This window comes from Scyliorhinus torazame, chromosome 6, assembly GCF_047496885.1.
Source record: "Scyliorhinus torazame isolate Kashiwa2021f chromosome 6, sScyTor2.1, whole genome shotgun sequence".
NCBI classification, from domain to species: Eukaryota; Metazoa; Chordata; class Chondrichthyes; order Carcharhiniformes; family Scyliorhinidae; genus Scyliorhinus; species Scyliorhinus torazame.
The window spans coordinates 226,204,793-226,228,324 of NC_092712.1; the positions used below are offsets into that span (position 1 = coordinate 226,204,793).

Here is a 23,532-nt window from a genome sequence, read left to right on the forward strand (position 1 = left end):
TGTCTGTTCAAGAAGCTGGTGGGCATGGTGATTTGACTGACTGAATGTGTCCTAATTGCTGCCCTCCACCCCCGCACCCACCCAGCACCACCCCAGGCACCGAAGTGCCACCCCGAAGTCCTGCATTTCCTTTGTGTTACTCACGATTAAAAAAAAAATCATGCAAATCGCCAGCAAAGGCACAAAAGGGGCAGGGATTAGACCCTTCAAACCGATGCACAGAAAAGTCAGCTAATGCTGGAGAAGTCAGATGCTCTTTGAATTTTAATTTGAGCAGGGGGTTGGGGGGTTGTTTGTGAGTGTGTGTGTGCGCGGTTGGCACTGGTGAATATATGAGTGCGGGGGTTGACGTAGCAGGCAGCAGGGAGACTGACGTGCGGTCGGTGTTTAATTTATTAAAGCTCCGTCTTGGACGTCAGGTCCGGAACGCCAGTCAAGCAGAGGCAGCTTTCCCACAGCCGCGCTGGGGGCAGAGAGAGCTCGAGCGAGGCAGCCTCGTCTCAATGACAAGCGCTCAAAGCCCGCCCGAGAGCTGATCCGCCCGCACCCCAAGCACATCTTCCTTTGCAGACCTGCCACACTCAGGCTTCGCGGGGCTGGGCCGGAGCTTCTCCAGGTAGACCAATTGGGAATCGTCTCTCCTCTCGCCAGATCTCAGAAAGAATACCCGGCGGAGGTCGGAAGAGCCACAGAAAAAGAAAGGGGATATTTGTCTCTTTTTTTGCGGCAGCTTCTTGGAAGGTTGCGAAGGAGCGGCTGACTGCCAATCCATACTTTTTATTTGCAATATAAATTACGAAGCCGGGAGATTGCTTATTCTATTTGGATTTTTCTTCTTATTTTTTAAAACATGATTTCGTTCTGATGAGTTGGGCCAAATTGCATTTTATTCTTCTTCGCGCGTCGACCACTTTCGTCTCTTCCTCCAGAATTCTTCTTCAGGATTTATTACTGAAAACAATTTGGAGGGGGGAGTGGGTTTGAAGAGAAGAAAAAAACTTGTCGATTTGCTGAGAGAATGGCTACCTTGCTTCGAAAAATTGGTCTAATTCGCCTCCACGATCGAGACACCGATGGTGCAAAACACCAAGGCTCCCGCAAGGCGACCAAGAGCGGCAGCCAGAAAAACGCCAACAAGCAGTGCAACTCCTCGAGTAACGAGAGCATCCTGCTCCAGTCTGATCACCACCACCACTACCACAGCAACCATCAACAACAGCAACACAACCACAAGAGATCTGAGCAACCCCCCTCCACCAAGGACAGCAACAAGGACAAGCAGCAGGCTGGGAGCAAAGTGCCCCCGGCCAGCACCAGCAGCAGCAGCTCCTCCATCCCCGGGCAGCCCCCCAACAAGCAGCACTGCGCCCAGGTCCGCAGCCGCAGGCTCATGAAGGAGCTGCAGGACATCCGCAAACTGACCGATCACTTCATCAGCGTGGAGCTGGTGGAGGACAACCTCTTCGAGTGGAATGTCAAGCTGCTGCAGGTGGACAAGGACTCGGCGCTGTGGCAGGACATGAAGGAGACGAGCACCGAGTGCATCCTGCTCAACCTCAACTTCCCGGATAACTTCCCCTTCTCGCCGCCCTTCATGAGGGTGCTCAGTCCCCGGCTGGAGAACGGCTACGTGCTGGACGGAGGAGCGATCTGCATGGAGCTGCTGACCCCGCGGGGTTGGTCTAGCGCCTACACTGTGGAGGCAGTCATGAGGCAGTTCGCAGCCAGTCTGGTCAAAGGACAGGTAAGGGCTAACATAATACGAACATCTGTCTCCCCAACTCAAATAATAACTCGCATTGCAATAATAGATATACGTTACAACGAAAGAAACTGACCATCTCTCATACTTTTATTTTGCCCCATGATGACGCACATATATTTCACTATTAAAACATCATTTATAAATACTCAGTGTGCCACTGTTTATCAACCTTCAGACATCAATATTGGCCTCATGCAAGCTATGATTTTGCCAGATACTCGGATGCCCAACATTATTTGTTCAGTCATGTAAAGATATCGATAATTTTAGTGGTAGGCAACCAAGTATTGTTTTATGATACTTTAAATTTATTATCCCCCAATTTTGTCACAATGAAATATGCTATCACAGGAAGCCGGCATTACTCATAAAATAAATCAATGTAATTTCATTTTTTAACCATGAGTGAAAAGTCAATGCAGAAGTTTCTCATATGAATTCTTGATACATACAAATACACTAACAATTATAATATAGTCACCTAAATGATTAACTTAAATATTGGTTGTCCCGTGCTACTTTTGTTTTTGCACTGTGTTAATAAAAAGCTGAATCCCATTACAATTTAACAGATGTGCAATTCCGTACTCCTTATTGGATTCCCCTCCCTAAATTCCACAGCCTGCCTACTAAAAGAAAACCCTCAAAATCCTTCTTCAGCCAAGTTTTTGTTTGTCGCTCGTAGCAACTTTTTCCCCAAGGGTTCAGCATTCACCTATTGGTGAACTATCTCGTGTTTTTTTTAATGTTCGGCGGAAAACCCCTGTTGTAGTACCAGTAAATAATACACAATTTTATTATATATTTGAGAAATGTTTCTTATTCCTTGATATTTAATGATTATTTAAATGTACAGCATTGAATAGCATAGGACAACACACTAGTTCAAAATAAAGCAAAAGTAGGAATTCCATCTATTACTAGTGACTCAAAATGGAACCAGTGGATTTTAGCAAGTGACACTCATTTTATGTACTGAAGTCAGCAACATTATTGCAGTTTAGCTCTGGGATATTTATAACTGCAAATTTTGGAGAGGACTCAAATGAAGACTTGGGTAGGTAAAATTTGACTGTTTCTGTCAATAGGTACAAATTAATCGGATAGCATTTCATTTTATTAGCTTAATAATAGAATATGGTAAATGCCAATTTTTATTCGAATTTGATGTGAATGATTGATGCCAATTATTCAACTTCATTAAGTTAGCAAAAATACAGTAGTTGTCACCATTTACCAAGCTAAGGCAGCATGTATCAATGTAAAGTTTTACACTATCTCATGGGATTTGTGACAGTAGTCACCTACCCCAGTTATTGGCTGTACAAATGGACGTGATAGCAAGCCAAGTTAGAGGCAATTTGATGTACAGGCACAATTTTAGAAAATTCATTAGCCGCTCTTTGACTAGAAAAGCAAGGATCACTTTCAGCACAACAGTGAGATGCTTGCTTTTCAAATTTAGGCCTGTTTTATCAACAGTGAGGATGATAAACTGCACTGTGCCTCATCTGGGCCACAGCTAATGTGTATGGAGGTGGTAGCAATTAGCATGATTTCTTTTCTGCAGGTTCACAGAGCATGAGAAATTGTTAGTTAGATGCTCCTGTAGTGTTTGATTTTCTTACGTATTGCAAAACTTTTGATTTTTATTGGATGGTGACAGAGACTGCAAAATGAAATAGTTTTGCTTCCATATAACCACTGACACAGCCACTAAAGGAATAGGGATATTTGGAGAAAGGAGAGTAGAGCTTCCCTTCCCATTTATCTGATTTTTCAAAAAGAAAGGAGAATTACTGTTTTGAATTATTCAGTTTTCCTCCCCAGAAGGAGTCAGGAATTGTCATACCCTTCTTCTGGTATGGTAATAGGTATCCTCAGCCAATGGTTGAATGCCTGAGGGAGAAATGGAGGGGTTTGATGTAAGTAAATTTGTCCAGCTGCTGCCTGTTCCAACGTCCCTCTATTTACTAAATGTCAGAATAATATTTATTACTGTGATTCCAGAACATGCCTGAATGACTGCTTGAATACTCCTAATTTGTCAGTTGCACAACATGTATGAAATCATGAATGTATGGGCATTACAAAGACAAAATACTGTGGATGCTGGAAATCGGAAATAAAACATAAAAGTGCTGAAAATATTAAGCGGTCAGGCAGTAGAGGAAAAAACCGAGTCACCATTTCAGATCAAGGACCTTTCATCAGAACTAGCAAAGGTTAAAGATAAACAGCAAATTTTTAAGCAAGTACAGAGACAGAGAAAGGGGGGAGGGCAGAAATAAAGTAAAACAGAAGGTCTGTGACAGGGTAGAAGGCAGTTGAGATTAAATAACAAAAGGGATGATGGTGCAAGGCAAAAATGTATAGTGGAAATGGAATAAGTAAGAAAACAAAAAGTGCTTGTAGAAAAGGTGTTTATGGCAAAAGCAGAATCATTACCAACAACTGGTCTCATTTTTTCAGACAGCAGTTATCAGTGCTCGAAGTGTAGTCCAACCAAAATTCCACACAAGTTTAAAGTAACTTTGCAGCTTTAATTTTGACCCATCTAGAAATAAACCTTTGTTTTCCCATTTTATTGGGCTTTATAAACATGAATCACTTATTTTGGTGATTTATGTATCTGTACCCCAGATCCTTTACCTCACTTAAAGACTTCAGGCAGTACTTAATTCAGGTGATAGACGTGCCACATGCCAGCTGGAGAGCTGGCAAGAGTCCCATGTTGCCTCTTTGGGAAAGGCCCAGTCTAGTAAGTGCCAATCAGGCACTTAAGTGGCCAGTGATAGGCCTTTCTCAGGATCAAGGAAATCCCACCTCCTAAGAGCTGAACGCCAATCAGAGGACAGCAGCTGCCCATTGCAGACATCACCAGTGGAGCATTGGCATTTATCAGCTGTGTACCCACCAGAGTTTGCGGATCAGATCCGATGCCACAGGTGAGTGAGGGTGGGATGTGGTTGTCGGGTGGGGTTTTGCCGGAGTGTGGGGGAGGCAGCAAAGGCAAGAGTTGGCTTCCATCCTGATGCCAGGTCCCTCAAAAGGGTCTTTGAATGAGGGACTCCCCGGAAGCCCATATCATGTTTGCTTATCAGGTTTCCCTTGTGATCATCCTTACTTGGATTCTGGGGTCTCCTCCATGTTTGCTATTCTTGACCAGCTGCAATCCCAGCAGTGGCTCACACCCGGTATTGGGACTGAAGAGCTGCCATTCATTAGCTCTTGGAACTGAGATCTTCATCCTTAAAGGGCTGGAGATCCAGACGCCGGCAATTAATAATATCATGCTTTCTGGAAATAGCCATGCCAGGGTTTCCCCTGGCTATCTGGTTTGCCATCAGGGCTTTCACCATTAAATTCAGCCCATTGTTTTATTTTTCACCCAAATCCCTTTTTTGATGCAAGGTCCAATGGGTAAACCAGCAGGGCTGGCTACTCTTGATCACTATCTCATGTGGCACTGCTGCATTGTTATTCTGAATATTGTGCAGTGCACAAAACAGATGCCAGACTTCCCCTGCAATAAAAATTGTTCTTTTGTTCTTAGAGAACCTTTGAGGCCTTGCTATCAATTCTTTTCAAAAAGCACAATGAAGTTTAACAGCCTTCCATTTCTTTGTATGGATAGGAAATATTTTTGGAATTTTATGCTGACCCAGTAAGTACTAATATAGTCAAGGGAATTAGCTTTGGCCTAATTGTGAGGAGTTGAGTTAACACAGCTAAATTATAAAAAAAACATTGAAACAAATCTGGTTTGGGTGTGCCTACGAATGTTAATGTGGCTCCTTTTGATTGTCAGGATGAGAAACACCTCTGAGTCAGTTCTTGCAAATATCTCAACCTTCCCTGCTTAAATAGGAACAATTTCAAATCAAGACAAAATTGACAGTAGAAAATGTTAACATTGCTAATTTTTTTGAAACTGTTTTAAAAATTCTCCTCATGGTGAAATTACTTATTTAAATACCATTACAACCAAATATAGTATCTTGATGTAACGATTTACGACCAAAATAGTGAGATAGAATGAGCTTGTGTGAGTTGAAAATGCAATATCTAATGTACACTAATTTCTAATGGAGAAGCTTACAGTGGAGCATTTAAAATCCATTGTTAAATTGATTAAATTTGAAGAAATTAATTGAGAGTATATGATTCGATCATATTGTAGTTAATTAAATAAAAACAATAAAATGTCTGGGAAATCTCATAGCACAGGTAGTGCAGCACCTACCTCACAACTAGAGGGTACTGAATCAAAGTCACAAGAATAGCAGGTCTGCCTCCTATCCAGACGATTAAACACCTATCACTCAAGTTTGCCTGCATCTGATTGAGAGAAAGTCGGACTGGTTCTCAGTGAGGTAACTGAATTAAATAATTTGTTGCGACAAGTCTCTGTTTTGCATTGGAGCAGAAAGAAATATTAAACTCAACCATTACTTTTACTCAAAATAGATTAACAATAAAATATATCAGTGTAGGAGACTGTTACATACAAGGTTAGATTTTAGTTTAATTATTATCATTGATCTCAGTTCCACCATGAACAGTAATACTACCTTAGTGCTAAAAGCTTGTTTATTCAATCTCAACAAATAAATATTAGCATTTGTGGTTGGATATTTAAACATCGATTGACCTTATCATGAGATTGTGCTTTTAAGTTATCTTTAAGTCCTTTTCACTGCCTAGCACCATGACCAAGTTAGTTTGGAATTCATCAAGGTGGACAGTTCACCCTTACGTGTAATGTATACCACTAATCTGGATCTCTAAAGTAACGTTATTTTCATCACTGAACTGAGGCCTAAGCACTGGCAATTTAAAATTACTATTGTTGATCCTTGACTGCGCTGTAATTGTGACGATTCACTTGTTTCCACCTCCTCCACAAGGACATAGCAAGAACATTATGCACTATGTGGTATCTATTCCTCTCCCCTCCCTCGAGTAGAAGAAAGTGACAGTCATTGATTTCAGTTCTACCACGGACAGTACTACCACCTTAGTCCAAAAGTTTGTTTATTCAATCTCAACAAAATAAATATTAGCATTTGTGGTTGGATATTTAAACTTTGATAATCATATCATGAGATTGTGTTTTTAAGTTATCTTTAAGCCTTCTACTCCTGGAGAGGAATAGATACCACACAGCATTATCCATTTAAAATATATGCGTAATAATTAGTGTTGTCAGCGATGAGCTAGACTTCCAACTCATGAAAATTAACGGCCCTCTAAAATGTTTGGTCAAGTCACATGACAATGATGAAGCCTATTCATTTCCTTCGTCCATCTGCTGTACCTGCTTTCTTTCAAAAGGTAGTAATGGTCTTCGTGTGGTAGGCATATCTGATATTAAACATTTGCAACATAGGGAAAGTTGTTTCTACAAACCCATTTGATCTCCACCTCCAAAACATATTGCATCATATTTGACTTGCATGGAACAGAATATTTACAGTGCAGAATGAGGCCATCCGGCCCATCGAGTCTGCACTGGCTCTCTGAAAGAGCATTCTACATCATCCCACTCCTTTGCCTTATCCCCATAACCTTGCACATTCTTTCTTTTCAGATAGCAATCCAATTCCCCTCAGGAAGTTTGTTCCAGACTCCAACCACATTCTGAGTGAAAATCATTTTCTTCACATTATTTCTGCTCCTTTTGCCCATTATTTTGAATCTGTGCCCTTTAGTTCTTGACGTACTCTTGGGAGGGAATAGTTTCTCACTATTCACTCTGCCCACATACCTCAGGAGATTGAATATCTCCATCAAGGCCCCCTCAGCCTTCTTTTGTCCAAGGAAAATAGACCCAACTTCTCCAATCTCTTCTCATAGCCATAGTTGTTTATCACTGTAATCATTCTTGTGAATCTTCCCTGTACTCTCTCCAAGCCTTTGCATCCTTCTCCAAGTTTAGGGCCTGGAACTCCAGATGAGGCCTAACTGGTGTCTTATATATTAACATGACTTGCTTAATCTTGTACTCAATGCCCCTGTTAATTAAACCTAAGATACTACATGCTTTATTAATGCTTGCTCATTCAATATGCCCTGCCATATTCAATCACTTGTATACATATACACTCTTTGCTCCTGCACCCCCTTTAGAGTTTCTCGCTTTATTTTATGCTGTCTCTCTATATTCTTCACCTCACACTTCTCTGCATTGAACTTCATCTGCCACTTATCTGCCCAATGCATCAATAAGTCTATGTCCTTTTGAAGTTCAAGATTGTCCCCACCACAGTTGACAATCCTTCCAATCTTGGTATCATCTGCAAATTTGTAAACATGCCATAATAATAACAACAATCTAAGTTATTAATATGTATCAAGAAGACTGGACCCCTGGGGAACCCTACCAGAAACTTTCCTCCAATCTGAAATACAACTATTTATCACTACTCTGTTTCCTGTCACTCATCCAATTTCGTACCCAAATGCCCACTTCCTCCTTTATTCCATGATCTTGAATTTTGCTCACAAGTCTTTTTTTTTCTTTTTTTCTTTTTTTTTAAATAGAAATTTAGAGTACCCAATTATTTTTTTTCCAATTAAGGGCCAATTTAGCGTGGCCAATCCACCTAACCTGCACATCTTTGAGTTGTGGGGGTGAAACCCACGCAGGCACGGGGAGAATGTGCAAACGCCACACGGACAGTGACCCAGGGCTGGGATCTGAACCTAGGTCCTCAGCGCTATAGGCCCAGTGCCACATGCCGCCCAAACTTTGCTCACAAGTCTGTTGTGTGGCACTGTATCAAATGCCTTTTGAATATCTATATACACCATATTAGCAACATTGCCCTTATCAACCTTCTTTGTTACCTCCACAAAAAACTTCAGCAAATTAGTTAAACATGATTTTACCTTAATAAATCCATGCCAGCTTCCTTTTTTAAAAATAAATTTAGAGTATCCAATTTTTTTTTTTGTCCAATTAAGGGGCAATTTAGCATGGCCAATCCACTTTGGGTTGTGGGGGTGAGACCCACGCAGACACAGGAAAAGTGTGCAAATTCCACATGGACAGCGACCCAGGGCCGGGATTCGAACCCGGGTGCTCAGCATCATAGACCCAGTGCTAACCGCTGCACCACTGTGCTGCCCCATGCTGGCTTCTTTATTAATTTGGCACTTGTTAAAGCGATTATTGATTTTGTCCCAAAATTATGGTTTCCAGAAATTTCCCTACCAGTCAAGCTGAATGGTCTGCAGTTGCCTGCTTTATCCTTGCACCCCATTTTGAACAAGGCTGCAACATTCACATTTCTTCTGTCCTCCAACATCACCTCTGTGTCTAAGGAAGACTGCAAGATTATCACTAGTGCGTCTGCAATTTCCACTCTCACCTCCCTCAGTATCCTTGGATTTATCCCATCTGGTCCTGTAAGCTTAACAATGTCAAGTAAATATAGCCTTTCTAATGCCTCCTCCTTCACAATTGTAAATTCCTTGAGTGTACCAGTGACGTCCTCTCTCACCTAGGTAGCATCCTCTTTTGACAGATGCAAAGTACTCATTTAATACCTCTGGTATTTCTCCTGCCTTCGCATGCAGTCTTCACCTTTATCTTTCTCGGTATGCAGGGTGTTCTAGATTTATTTGTCCTACCTTCCTCCTTCAAGGCAATGCAGCTTGACATGTCCTACAATGCTATCTCTTTGAAGATTGCCCATTGTTCAGACACTATCTTTTCTGCCAACATTTAATTCCAACTCACTTGGCTCAGGCGTATTCTCATCCACTGAAGTTGGCTTCCCCAATTAGTTATCCCTACTCTGGTTCGCTCCTTGTCCTTTTCCATGGCTAACCTAAACCTAATGATACACTGGTCCCCTAAATGGTCTCCCAATGTTATTTGATCCACTTGGGTCAATTCATCACCCAGAACCATGGTGAATAGTGCCTATCCTCTCACTGGACCAGAAACATACTGCTGCATAAAATTATCTTGAACGCGATCCAGGTACTCTCACCGTTCTTGTCCATTTGCACTATTCCTATCCAAGTCCCTATTTGGATAATTGAAGTCCCCCATTATAATTACTCTATAATTCTTGCACCTCTGTAATTTCTTTGCAATTCTGGAGGGATTCTATGATTTGTTTCTCTACATTCCTTCCACTAGTTGGTGGCTTACTTACTACACTGATCAACATTATTGCACCTTTTCCATTCCTTACCTCTAGCCAAGGAGATTCCATCCTTGACCCTCTGGAACATCCTCTCTGTCCAGCACTGTGATACCATCTTTAATCAATACTGTCACTTCTTCCGCTTTTCTTCATTTCCTGTCTCTCTTATACACCTTGGGATGGTTTGGATGACTTCATTTGGGAACACAAACAAAAACTATTAAACATTTGCCATTGATTTGTTTTATTTTCGCACTGAAATACAGGGTTACAACAAAGTATCCCATCTTACCTCTTCCCCCATTATGTATGCACTGCAATTAAGTCATTTGTACAAAGTTCAAATGTGTATAAACAATTACAAATATAAGGGATTTCCAAACTTCCTATAAATATTAACTCTTCGAGCTTTTGAGACATGACTAGGGTAGTTAGGGGATGGGGGGTGGGGTTGTTATTGGGGGGTCAGGGTGGGTTGGGGAATAGCTGGTTGTCAGGGTGAGTGGGAGGGTGGCCAGGCAGTGGGCGTTGGAGGGGTCTGGCGAGGTATTGTGGTTGGGCAATCAGTGGTGTCATCGAGGAGTGAGGTTTAGGGATGGTAGTCGAGGGTGGAGAGGGTGGTCATGGGGGGTGGGGGAGGGGTGGTTTCAGAGGGTTCCAGAAGCAGCGGAATTTCCCAATGGAAGTGGAAACTTTCAGGGAGTTCCCAAGGCATATTTCTTGGTACATCCCTCCAGGACAGGTAAAATCTGGACTACTCATTCTGTGTTGTAATCATAACCAGTTGGGTTTTCCCGGCTTTGGGAAACCCGACAGCTGAAAGAAGATGAGAATGGTTGAACCCATGAGTTAAATGCCTCTACAGCACTGCTGTGGTCCAGGAAGAGAGTGTTTTCTCTCGGCCCAGAATTCTACCCCATAAAGTCACATCACCCAGCTCTCCCTGCTACCTCCCACAATCCATCTGCCCAGGCATCATTGGACCAGCACATCCTCCCAACCAGCATCAGGACCTGACCTGCCAAAGCACCATCGCAACCAACCCCACCTGAGTTCTTCCACCCAGATCACATCAGTCCTCTTCTCTCACACCCCTGCCCCTTCCTTAGATCAAATTCCTCAGATTCTCGAAAATCCCCCTTCATATGTCAGCTTCTGCATGCAGTCCACCAGTGGATCCACCTCACCCCTCATCTTTTCACAATAACCTCTTTGCAGTGTTAATGTATGCCTACTTGTGACAATAAAGATTATTATTATAATAGTCAGGATACTCCCATGACCACCATTCATTCACCTTCATCTCCCTATTATTTTAGATTCCTCCCCTCTCATATTGGAACCCACCACCACCATCAAAATATCACTCCTTCATCCAATGCGCATACTTGTTCTGTTCCATCTAAATGTCTATCAAGCAGGCTGTCTGTGGGTGGGAACCCCATGGAAGAAAAAAGTTTAAAGGAGCTTTGCAGTTAAATTCTGCAGGATATTTTAATGGGTTTCACAACCTCATAACATCACCATCCACTCCCCTTTTCTGTGCAGAATTCATCACCCAGCTAAACTCCAGGCCATAATGTCTGCATGAAGGATTAAATAAAAGGCCAAAACAAAAATATGGAAGTAGAGAACATGCTGAATAATTACTTTGTACTACTGAAGAAGTCAGTATGCCAGACATCCCAAGGAAACTAATATTAAATCAGGGATAGTGACTTTCCAAAGTCAGTGTAAGCAAAATAACAGTAATGAAGAAAATAATGGCACTAAAGAGTGACAATTCCTCAGGGCCAGATAGTTTCCTTTCCAGGGTATTAAATAATAGAGACGCAAACATTGCAGGTGCTCTAACTATAATCTTATAAAGTACTCTCAATATGAACTATTCCTTTATAATTGAAAATTGCTGTCAACCTGTTGTTTAAGAAAATGGCAGAGGGAAACAAGGGAATTACAGACCTGTTAGCCTACATTGTAGAGAAGTTGATGAAGTGTACGATTAAATGTAGAGTGACTCAGCACTTTGAAAAATAAGTGAAGCAACAGGAATTTGTGAAAGGTAGGTCATGAAAAGGTGACTGAAGAATATTATTTGTACGGACTTCCAGAAGGTATTTGATAAAGTCCATCATTAGTTAGTGACTATTAGCTGAAGTTGAAGTTCATGGAATTATAGTTAAATTATTAACCTGTCCAGGAAGTTGGCTGTCCAAGAAGAGAAAGAGTAGAGATAATGAACGGGAATGTTTGCAGGATGTGAATATTTCTGCCCACAAGGATCTGTGTTGGGGCCTCATCTATTTGCCATATTTATTAATGACTCTCAGATGATAGGATAGGAAGCTCCATGCTCAAATTTGCTGTTTACACAAAGATAGGTAGAACTGTAAGCAATGTAGATGAAAGTATAAACTTACTAAGAATAACATTTTCCAGACCCTTCCACTGGTGGGATTTGTCGACCCTGCCAAAGCCAATGGACTTTTGAATGGCTCCCCACATTTTCCATTCCTGCTCCCACCGCAATGGTGCTGTAAAATTCTGCCCTCTGAGATTTTGATAGATTAAGTGAATGGGACAAAATTGTGCCAAATGGGTTTCAGTATAGGCAATGTGGGGTCATTCAGCTTAGACCTAAAAACTTTAGAACAGGGTGCTTCTTAACTGATGGAAATCTGGAACCAGTGGAGTTCCAAAGAGACTTGGGAATTCACGTACACAGAACATTAAAATTATATGAACATATACAAGAGCTAATCAAAATGGATTGCTGACCTATATACCTAGACAAGTAGAATACGAATGGATAAAAGTCATGCTTCTGCTATACAAAGCCCTATTAGCCCACACCTGGAGTACTGTAAGAATTTCTGAGCACAACACCTGAGGAAGGTTACATTGGCCCTAGAGGGAGTGCAGTGTAGATTTACCAGAATGTTACCTGGGGTCCAAGGGTTAAAATTAAAAGGATAACTTACACAAAGTAGGGCTGGATTATCTAGAATTTAAAAGGGTGATTTGATGATGTTTTCAAGATTTTAGGGAAGCTACTGTAGATTGTGTGGTAAACCACTGTGTTGCAATGTGTTGTGTTGTACATGCCTGGGCTTGTCCCGGCTGGCTCCACCTGTGGCTCCTCCCCTCAGGCTCATGTATAAAGGTGGCTAGTTTCCGCCTCCATCCCAGTTCGGGACCAGAGGCCAGGAGGCTAGCTGTTTAGTGTAATAAAGCCTCAGTTACATTCATCACTCGTCGTGTGCTTATTGAGTGCATATCAATTTATTACACTAAACTTCTAAGATGAACTCATCACTCAAGCCTGATCGCCTGGAGCTGCACCCACAGGCAGCCGACGCCACAGAAACTTTTGAGCACTGGCAAAGCTGCTTTGAAGCGTACCTCGCATCCTTCGCCGAAGACTTCACGGAACTCCAGAAGAAGCAGATCCTCCACAGACGGGTGAGCCCAAGAGTCTTTCTTCTCATCAGGGACGCCCCCTCGTATGCGGAGGCAATAATGCTGCTGAAGGGACAATACGTGAAGTCTGTTAACGAGGTATATGCTACGCACCTCCTTGCCACGAGATGGCAACGTCAGGGGGAATCACTTGCAAAATTCCTGCATGCCTTGCGTGTACTCTGCCGGAACTGCGATTGCCGGGCGATATCGGCTACCCAGCAGGCAGGGCTACTGATCAGGGACGCTTATGTCGCGGGCATAAAATCAAATTTTATTTGCCAGCGATTGGGTACACTCAGCCTCCCAGAGACAGTGCAACTCTCCAACTCACTGGAGGTGGCCTCCCAGAACATGGAGGATACCTCCGACCGCGTGGCATCCTCGTGGATCTCGTGGGCGCAGCCATCATCCGACCCGGGTGCGACGCAAGCCTGTGCCGCGCAGCGGCCCACCAACGCCGGAGGTCCGAGGTGCTACTTTTGTGGCCAGGGCAGCCACCCCAGACAATGCTGCCCTGCACGGACGCAACTTGCAACTGCTGTAGGAAGAAGGGCCACTTTGCAAAAGCCTGCCAGGCCCAGCAGCGCTGCCTGCTGCTTGTCGGGGCTGCCCCCAGCTGCCGCGCCACCCGCCATGTGTGACCCATGGGTGCCGACATCTTTGCCGCTACCTTAAATTTCGGCAGCCACGTGAGACCCATGGGGGCCGCCATCATTAGCGCATCCTCCAATCGCCATGCGCGACCCACGGGGAGATGCCATCGCCGCTGCCACCCGCCACGCATGGGGACCACCATCTTGGATGCCATTGCCGATGCCTCCCACCACGCGCGACTCATGAGGGCCGCCATCTTGGGACCACTCCGCTGCCTCCCAGGAGCCTGGCTCACCCGACAGTACGCTGCCCGCCGCTACCTCCGACCGGCCTACCGACCGCCTGCCGAAACTCTACGTCCTTCCCCATCTCTGCGCTGCCCTATTACTGGGGCTCGACTTCCAGTGCCACCTCCAGAGCTTTACTTTCAAGTTCGGTGGACCCCTGCCCCCCCTCCCCTCTCACCATCTGACGACTGAGGCCCAACTGGCCTTCGCAAACCTCACCCCGGACTGTAAGCCCGTCGTCAGACGGTATAGTGCACGGGACAGGGCCTTTATCAGATCGGAGGTCCAACGACTCCTGCAAGAGGGGATCATTGGGGCTAGTACCAGCCCCTGGAGAGCCCAAGTGGTGGTCGTCAAGACTGGGGAGAAGCACTGGATGGTCATCGATTACAGCCAGACCATCAACCGGTACACACAGCTCGATGCGTACCCCATTCCCCGCATGTCTGACATGGTCAACCAGGTTCCGCAGTATCGAGTCTTCTCCACAATTGATTTGAAATCCGCATACCACAGCACCCTATCCGCCCGGACGACCGCCAATACACTGCCTTCGAGGCAGATGGCCGCCTCTACTACTTCCTCAGGGTCCCCTTCAGCGTCACCAATGGGGTCTCGGTCTTCCAAAGAGAAATGGAACGAATGGTTGACCAGTACGGGCTGCGGGCCACGTTCCCGTACTTAGCCAATGTCACTGCGGCCATGACTAGCAGGACCCTGACGAAAACCTCCGGCGCTTCCTCCACACCGCTAAACTCCTGAACCTCACCTATAATAAGGAAAAATGCGTTTTCCGCACAGCCATCCTCGGCTACATCGTGGAACACGGAGTCCTATGATTCGACCCCGACCTCATGCGCCCCCTCCTGGAATTCCCCCCCAATTTTGTGGACAAGGCCCGTCCACTTATCAAATCCACCATTTTTCCCCTGATGACTGAGGCCCGACTGGCCTTCAATCGCATCAAGGCAGATATTGTCAAAGCTGTGGACGAGTCCATCCCATTCCAGGTGGAGAGCGATGCGTCGGACTTTGCTCTGGCCGCTACCCTCAACCAAGCGGGCAGGCCCGTGGCTTTCTTCTCCCGTACACTCCATGCCTCCAAAATTCGACATTTCTCCATCAAAAAGGATGCCCAAGCCATCGTAGAAGCTGTGTGACATTGGAGGCATTACCTGGCCGGCAGGCGATCCACTCTCCTCACTGACCAATGATCGGTTGCCTTCATGTTCAATAACACACAGCGGGGCAAGATCAAGAATGACAAGATACTGAGGTGGAGGATCGAGCACCCCACCTACAACTACAATATCTTGTATCGACCTGGGAAGCTCAATGAGCCCCCAGATGCCCTATCCTGCGGTACATGTGCCAGCGCACAAGTAGATCGACTTCGGGCCCTCCACAATTACCTCTGTCACCCGGGGGTCACCCGTTTTATTTCACTTCATCAAGGCTCGCAACCTGCCTTACTCCATTGAGGAGGTCAGGTCCGTGACCAGGGACTACCAGGTCTGCGTGGAGTGCAAGCCGCACTCTATCGGCCCGACAGAGCACACCTGGTAAAGGCCTCTCGTCCCTTTGAGCGCCACAGCATCAATTTCAAAGGCCCCCCCCACCCCCCCTCCACTGATTGTAACGTGTACTTCCTCAACATTGTTGATGAGTACTCAAGATTCCCCTTCGCCATCCTGTGCCCTGACATGACCTCTGCCACCGTCATCAAAGCCCTGCACAGTCTTTTCACCCTGTTCGGGTTCCCCGCCGACATCCATAGTGATCGGGAATCCTCCTTCATGAGCGATGAGTTGCGTCAGTTCCTGCTCAGCAAGGGCATCGCCTCTAGGAGGACGACTAGCTATAACCCCCGGGGAAACGGACAGGTAGAGAGGGAGAACGCGATGATCTGGAAGGCTGTCCTCCTGGCCCTACGCTCTAGCAGTCTCCCAGTCTCCCGCTGGCAGGAGGTCCTCTCCCATGCACTCCACTCCATCCGGTCGCTCCTGTGTGTAGCCACCAACGAGACTCCTCACGAGCGTATGTTTGCTTTCCCCAGGAAATCCACCTCCGGGGTCTCGCTCCCGTCCTGGCTGACAGTCCCGGGGCCCGTCCTCCTCCGGAAGCATGCGAGGAGCCATAAATCAGACCCCCCTCGTCGAGAAGGTCCTGCTCCTCCATGCCAATCCACAATATGCCTACGTGGCACACCAGGATGGGCGAGAGGACACAGTCTCCCTTCGGGATTTGGCACCAGCAGGCTCCCCAGCGACCATCACCACCACCACCCCCGACCCTACACCGTCTTTCCCCACCCTCGCCCACCTACCTCACGAACTAGCACCCGCAGACCCACCGGCGACCAACACCACCTCCTCCGCCCATACACAGCCCCCCCTTCACCTCTTTTTGCAGAACATTGGAGCCTGTATCAGAGCGATTTCCTGCTCTCACCATAAGTTGGAGAATTTTATCAACTTTGTTTCCAATTTTCATCCTTCACTCACTTTGTCCACCTCTGACTCTTTCCTTCCTTTCCTCAACTTCACTGGCTCCATTTCTGGGGATAGACCATCAACCAATATTCACTGCTCTACATTGAGGAGACCAAAAGCTTTGCAGAACACCTCCATTCAATCTGCAGGCATGATTCTGAGCTTTTGGCTTGTGTCATTTAAATTTCCACCTTGCTGTCACATTGATCTTTCCTTTCCCTGCCTACTGCACTTTTCATCAGGTGAAGCTCATCAGAAGATCAAGGAATCATATTTTGATTTGGACCTTCTGGACCCAACACTGAGTTCAACAATTTCTGACTCTTCACCCCTATTGTTTCCTTTCTTTTTTCTGCTTTTGGTTTTACTCTTGTTGTTCCCATGTTTTTACTAGCAGAAGGCAGCTGTTCATCACGCTGCCATTCACACTTCCACTGGTCGCACGTTTTGTTTCTTTACTTGTCCCGCTACCATTCCCTTTGGCCCTGAACCACCAACCCGTTTATCATGTAATATCTTCAGTTTTCCACCCTATGACAGACATTCCTTCGTTTTCTTTTGCCTTCCTCTTCCAATGTTTCACTCATTTGAAACATATTAATTTCCAACTTCTTCCATTTCTGATGAAAAGTCAGAAACGTAAACTATTGGGTCATAACTTTCTAGCTCCCCAGCGTCGCATTTGGGGAGTGCCACAAAAATGCACTGGGGAACCCGTCTTGGATGTTCTCACTACTTGTTCAAATTCATATAATAACAGAAAAGTAACATTTAGATATTATTAAGTCAGTAGTCCTATTTCCACGGGAAGGGCAAATTAATACACTAAGTGGTAGCAATTTTGCCGGTTGGATCTATTAAGACAGGTAAATGAACCGCAGATCAGTTAGACTGCAATGCAATGTGCAACATTGAGAGACCTTAGCAAATATCAGTTTGAAGAGGCACACATCATGTTTTATGTGAATGTTGAAAAACAAATTTGGTAAGCGAGACAAATTGTAAGATATACAATGTAGATGTTGTGGCCATTCCAAAGAGCAACTCTACACTTTGCCTGGAAGTAAATCAATCCAAAAAATGTAACACGTCACTGTTTAGTACAAAAATACACGTACTATCACAGTTAAGGCAAGTTTAAAGGATTACCAACATAAAAGTCACTTTTATGGGAACAGACCCAAAAAGAGAAGCAGTGTGTCCTTCAACAGAGAGGCCAGTCACAGGCAAACTATCACTTTTCTCTGAATCCCGAAGGTGAACCCGATGAAGTCACAATCATAGTTCAAATAGCCAGGCTGAGACTTTTGATGTCTGACCTAGTAACTAAGAAGCCTGGGGAAATAAAAATCCTAAGAGGCACAACAGTCCTGAGCAGATCTGAGTTATTGTCCTATGGCTAACATTCTAATTAATGTAATTTACTCCTCATCTTTGAACTTTATGAAGCCAGGAATAATAACCACTGGTTATGAAGCAAGACTTTGGACATCGGGTCTCTTTCTGCTGGAGAAGAACGAGTAAGCGGAAATTTAATAGAAATTGTCTGCATTGCACAATAGATTTTGGTAGGGTCAGTGGAGCTGGACAGATTTTTTCACAGTGGGGAGCATGGTGGCACAGTGGTTAGAACTGCTGCCTCACAGCGCCAGGAACCCGGATTCAATTCCGGCCTTGAGTGACTGTGGAATTTGCACATTCTCCTCGTATCTGCGTGGGTTTCCTCCCACAGTCCAAAGATGTACAGGTTAGGTGGATTAGCTATGCTAAATTGTCTCTTAGTGTCCAAAAGGTTAGAACATAGAACATTATAGCGCAGTACAGGCCCTTCGGCCCTCAATGTTACGCCGACCTGTGAAACCACTCTAAAGCCCATCTACACTATTCCCTTATCGACCTTATGTCTATCCAATGACCATTTGAATGCCCTTAGTGTTGGCGAGTCCACTACGGAGATAGGACAGGGATGTGGGCATAGGTGGGGTGCTGTTTCGGAGGATTGGTGTAGACTCGTCGGGCCGAATGGCCTCCTTCCACACTGTAGGCATTCTATGATTCTATCAAGGATACATTACAAGTTTAAGTCGGGAAGATGTTTTTTTGTGCAGGTAGTGGATTTTCTGTGCATATCCAATTAAAAAGAGCATGGCAGGAATTTGCTCAAGGATTTTGCCTCACTCCTCTGTGGCCCTGGAAGGGGTTTGGTGGAATTTACCAGAAATGACAGGAAGCTGTTAGCACCAGGTCGTAAATGTCCAGAATATTCTGGTCAACCCTGTGACAGTCCGAATCTCAATCAAGCCCTTTCAAGGTCAGGGAGGTTAGAGGATGGTTGTAAGGAAGGGGCTGTGCAAGTTCAGCTTCCCAGTTTATTCAGGATCCAGTGCAGGAGAGGAATGTCCATCCAGATGGGTAAAAATGACCCACATTGAGCTAAGAGCAGGGGGTGGGCTGAGGGGTTCCATTTTGTAGGCTAAGGAAGCAGCCTGGACCTTGCGAGCTTTTAAAAACATTTTAAAATCAATATCAGCACCATCACAGAAGAGGTTCAGTAGATGCAGAGTAGAATCTGGGGGACTGTCAAGACAACCTTCTCCTCCCAAATGGTAGGAAGGCAGAAGGCAGGCTAGAGATGTCTTCTTGTGGCACTTGCAGTAACCACCCAATTCACAGCATGTTGATTTTTGGGACCCTTCTATCCAACAATGTTCAATACTCCAATTGCCAAATAAAGGTGATTGTGTATGGCTTCTTCTCACCAGAGGAATTTCAGCGTAGAATCAGATAACTGAGGAACTGTTAGCACTCAAAAGCAATCAGATAGCTTTGAATATAAGAATGAGATTGTTGGAGAATTCATAAACAAGCATGATAAAAACTATCCCACAGTTCTCGTGGAAAAATGCTGTGAACAAAACCTCGAACTCAACAAAGATGAGGCTAAACCAAGTTTCCAAGAGTTCCACTGAAGGTTGGCTCATTATTGACTAAGGTCATTAATTAGATACAGACAGGCACAAGACAGTTTGGAGCTATCCAAGGCCACCAATGTAACAGGAATCCTGACGTACATTTGGTTTGTTTTTTATTTCATTACGTTTTGCAAAACCTTGGTAATAATATTTAACGTTACAGTATTATGCTGGTTAAACAAAGGGAAGCGCGGTGGCACAAGTGGTTAGCACCTCACTGCGCCGAGGTCCCAGGTTCGATCCCGGCTCTGGGTCACTGTCTGTGTGGAGTTTGCACATTCTCCCCGTGTTTGCGTGGGTTTCGCCCCCACCACCCAAAAGATGTGCCGGGTAGGTGGATTGGCCATGCTAAATTGCCCCTTAATTGGAAAAAATAATGAACTGAATACTCTAAATTGATAAAAGAGAAAAAGAAGAAAAAAAAATGTTGGTTAAACAGAACTGACCAAAGACATCTGGCCAAGTCAACCAGTTGAACTATAACAATTTGTAAATAGAATAGCAAATAGATGCATCAGAACCCGGTTTTGGAGCAGCGCTCATTACGGGACGATCAGTTGCACATAGAAAAGCAAGGAAACTGTGATAAGTCACTGGTTAGGCCTCAGCAAGAGTAGTGTATCCAATGCTGAGCACCACACCTCAGGGAGGATGTCAAGACCTTGAAGAGGGTGCAGAGGAGATTTGCTGGAATGGTACTAAGGTTGACAAGCTTCAGTTCACTGAGCAGAGTTGTTCAACAAAGTGATCATCCAGTCTGTGTTTGGACTCTGTGGTGGAGGAAACCATATTATAAACAGCAAATATAGTATGCTAGTTTGAAGGATGTACAGCTAATTCACTTTTTTACCTGGAAGGAATGTTTGAAACTGAAATCGATTGATTGTGGGTTAACTTCTCCTTTATTTGAAGTGTCAATGCCAACAATTTATCATGAGGTTTAATTTTCAGAACAAGTATTTATGCTTACTCACATGCCTTCCTTCCTAAGTACAGCAATACTTATTCATATGTATTCCTAATTGGAATTTGAGTTTATTTAAACCAGCAGGCCTTTGTCTCCTGCAAGAGATATGTGTGAGCACAGAAGCACTTAGTTCAGTCCATCATACTTGCACCATGGCTTTTCTCCACAGGATACACAATGGGCGCGATTTAACGGAAAAATACCCAAGTGTCATTTGGGGTGCGATTGGCCGGGTGTTTCCCGACAGCCACGTTGGCGGAATTGCGGCCTGTATTTAATGGCACTTAGTGCCAAAAATGAGCCCCCACGAGCCTCACGCCATTACTGGCTCGCTTGCCATCTGATTCATCAGACTGGTGCCTTGGCAGCTTGCCGGTAACAAGGGGGAGTTGCTTTGAAACGCTTCCTCACACCTCGCTCCCAGCCAGCACACAATCATCGCAGGATGAAGATCTGCTCCCCACTTTGATGCTGTCAAACTGGCCAGGCATCTGGATGCCGTGGATGCGAGGCGGGACATCCAGTTCCCACAAGGGGGTCGGAGGGCCAGCAAAAGGGTCCGCCAATACCGCCTGGGAGGCAATGGCAGCGGTCGTCACTCCTGACATTGTGACCAGGATGACTGCCATGCAGTACAGGAAGAAGACCAACGACTTCCACCGAGCCGCAAGGGTAAGTTAACACCAGCCCCCGGCATCAATTCTGCCTGACACCCCTCGACCTCCATCCCCGCCCTCCCCACCATGTCAGCGGCTGGCACCACCTTGCATTCCCCCACATCCGATCACTTTGTTTGTACCTCAGCTTACCCTGGCACCCATCAGCACAAACCCTCCAACTCCAGGTGCCACCTGCCATAGACCCCCCTTGATGCACCAAGTGTGTGGTTCACAATGCCCCCTCGGAACCCACACGAGACGTGAGCCCATAACAGGCATGAAATGGCCCAGACAGGTAGCAGAGTTCCAGAGATCAGAGTCCTCATCCCCTACGAGGAGTGGACCCTGGAGATCGTGGGTTTGACCAAGGAGAGAGAAGTGACTGCCTTGTGCCGCAGAGTGAGGATCCAATGCTCCTTCACCCAGATGACCTCCCACAAATGAGTTGGTCACATCAGCCAAAATGATCCCTCCCTCTTACTGACCACATATCCCATGGGGCTGGTTTAGCACAGTGGGCTAAATAGCTGGCTTGTAATGCAGATCAAGGCAGCAGCGCAGGTTCAATTCCTGTTCCGGCCTCCCCGAAAAGGCGCCGGAATGTGGCGACCATGGGCATTTCACAGTGACTTCATTGAAGCCTACTTGTGACAATAAGCAATTATAATATTATTATTCTCTTGCAGGATCCCCACCTGATGTGGCTGGGCCATCTGAGTACCCCCCCCCCCCCTCCCCCCCCACCCAAGAGACCACCTTGGATGATAGCTCCGACTATCAGCCAAGAGCACGGCAAAGTCAGCAGCTCATTGGCAAATAGCCAAGTCCATCAAGATGAGTAATCACCGATGCCAACACATCCTGCTGGATCCCTTTTTTAAAATTAACGGTGAAGTCCATCTTAAAGATGTAGGTCCTAGTAATTGTCCAGGTACAAAAATTATAAAAGCCAAAGCAAAAGAAGATGAAGGGAATAAACAAGGGACAAACACTGATTAACAGGAAGATAGTTACACCATACAGTTGCTTCTGCACATCAGGTGGAGGCAGGAACATCAATGGGAGTCAGCAGTCAAAGGTCTGCTGGATCCCAGGACACAGCTGAGTCTCAGTCAGATGTCGAGCCTCTAGGCAAGGATAACCCGCAGCTGATGCAGATGCTAGGGCATGGCTGTGAGATTCAGGAGGGGATGTCAGCGACACTCCGGTGGGTGCAGAGCCGATTGGAGGAGTCCCAAAGGCTATAGGTGCAAGAGATGGCGCAGGTAATGCGTGGCACTGAGGCGAACACTGCTGTCCGCAATGGCCACCACAGCGGAAAGCCGGGAGCACAGCGTTGGGCCTTGAATGGTGGTGTCCAAGCCATGGCTGAGTCAGTGACGGTCTTGGCTGAGGCCCTCGACATCATGTCCCAGTCACTGAGGGATGTGTCTGACACGCAGGTAGATATTGCCGAGGCATTGCAGTGCATGTCTGAATTGCTGAGAGACGTGTGCATTGGAGGGGCACTGCAAAGCATGGCCCAGTCACTGAGGACCATCGCTGAGGGTGTCAGCATCATAGTGCAGACAATGGGGGGGGTGCTGCCAGGGCTGGCAAAGCCAGATGACTCCGAGACTCTGGAACTCACTCGAGTGCCTTCCCTCCCATAGAGAACCCACGGCCCTACAGGCATCGACCCGGCCTCCAGGGAGATGGCAGCCCGAATCCCCCCCTCCTGACACTTGTGGGTCTCAAGGTCAGCGGGCAGAACTGGTGGCACAGTGACTGCTGTGACACTGGTATGTCGCCCGGGGCTCTCCGGCTCCAGGTCCTCCAAAGGGCATCAAAGGCCACAGGACATTGAAAGCAGCAGACTGCTTCCACCTCTTGATGTGCATCCTGGTGACACACCTAGACATAGCAGTAGAGCACGAAAGATTAAGAAGATTGAAGATCACTCAATGGGCACTGGGGGGTAGGAGGTGAATCACTAACTGTAACTAGGGACAATGGGAATATCAAACCTTCACCATGAAATCATGTAACACCTGATTCATGTGAAGCCTGTCACATTATTCTCCATAGCGGGAAGGCCTGCACCCCCACCGCCTGTTTTCCTCTGCTCCTTGACCCCCACCCCCAAGGCACAGTGGTCCGCACAAACAATGACCCAAGCCGGGAATCGAATCT

At 45.7% G+C, this 23,532-nt stretch overlaps 1 protein-coding gene across 1 annotated transcript in view; it reads left to right on the forward strand.

Moving 5' to 3' along the window:
* The first annotated feature begins 349 nt into the window (after positions 1 to 349).
* Positions 350 to 23,532, forward strand: part of LOC140425323 (ubiquitin-conjugating enzyme E2Q-like protein 1) — a 46,926-nt gene continuing 23,743 nt past the window's right edge. The window contains exon 1 of the mRNA XM_072509479.1: positions 350 to 1,744. Within this exon, the coding sequence (XP_072365580.1) occupies positions 1,019 to 1,744 (726 nt within the window). The 5' untranslated portion in view covers positions 350 to 1,018. The remainder of the gene's footprint in view (positions 1,745 to 23,532) is intronic.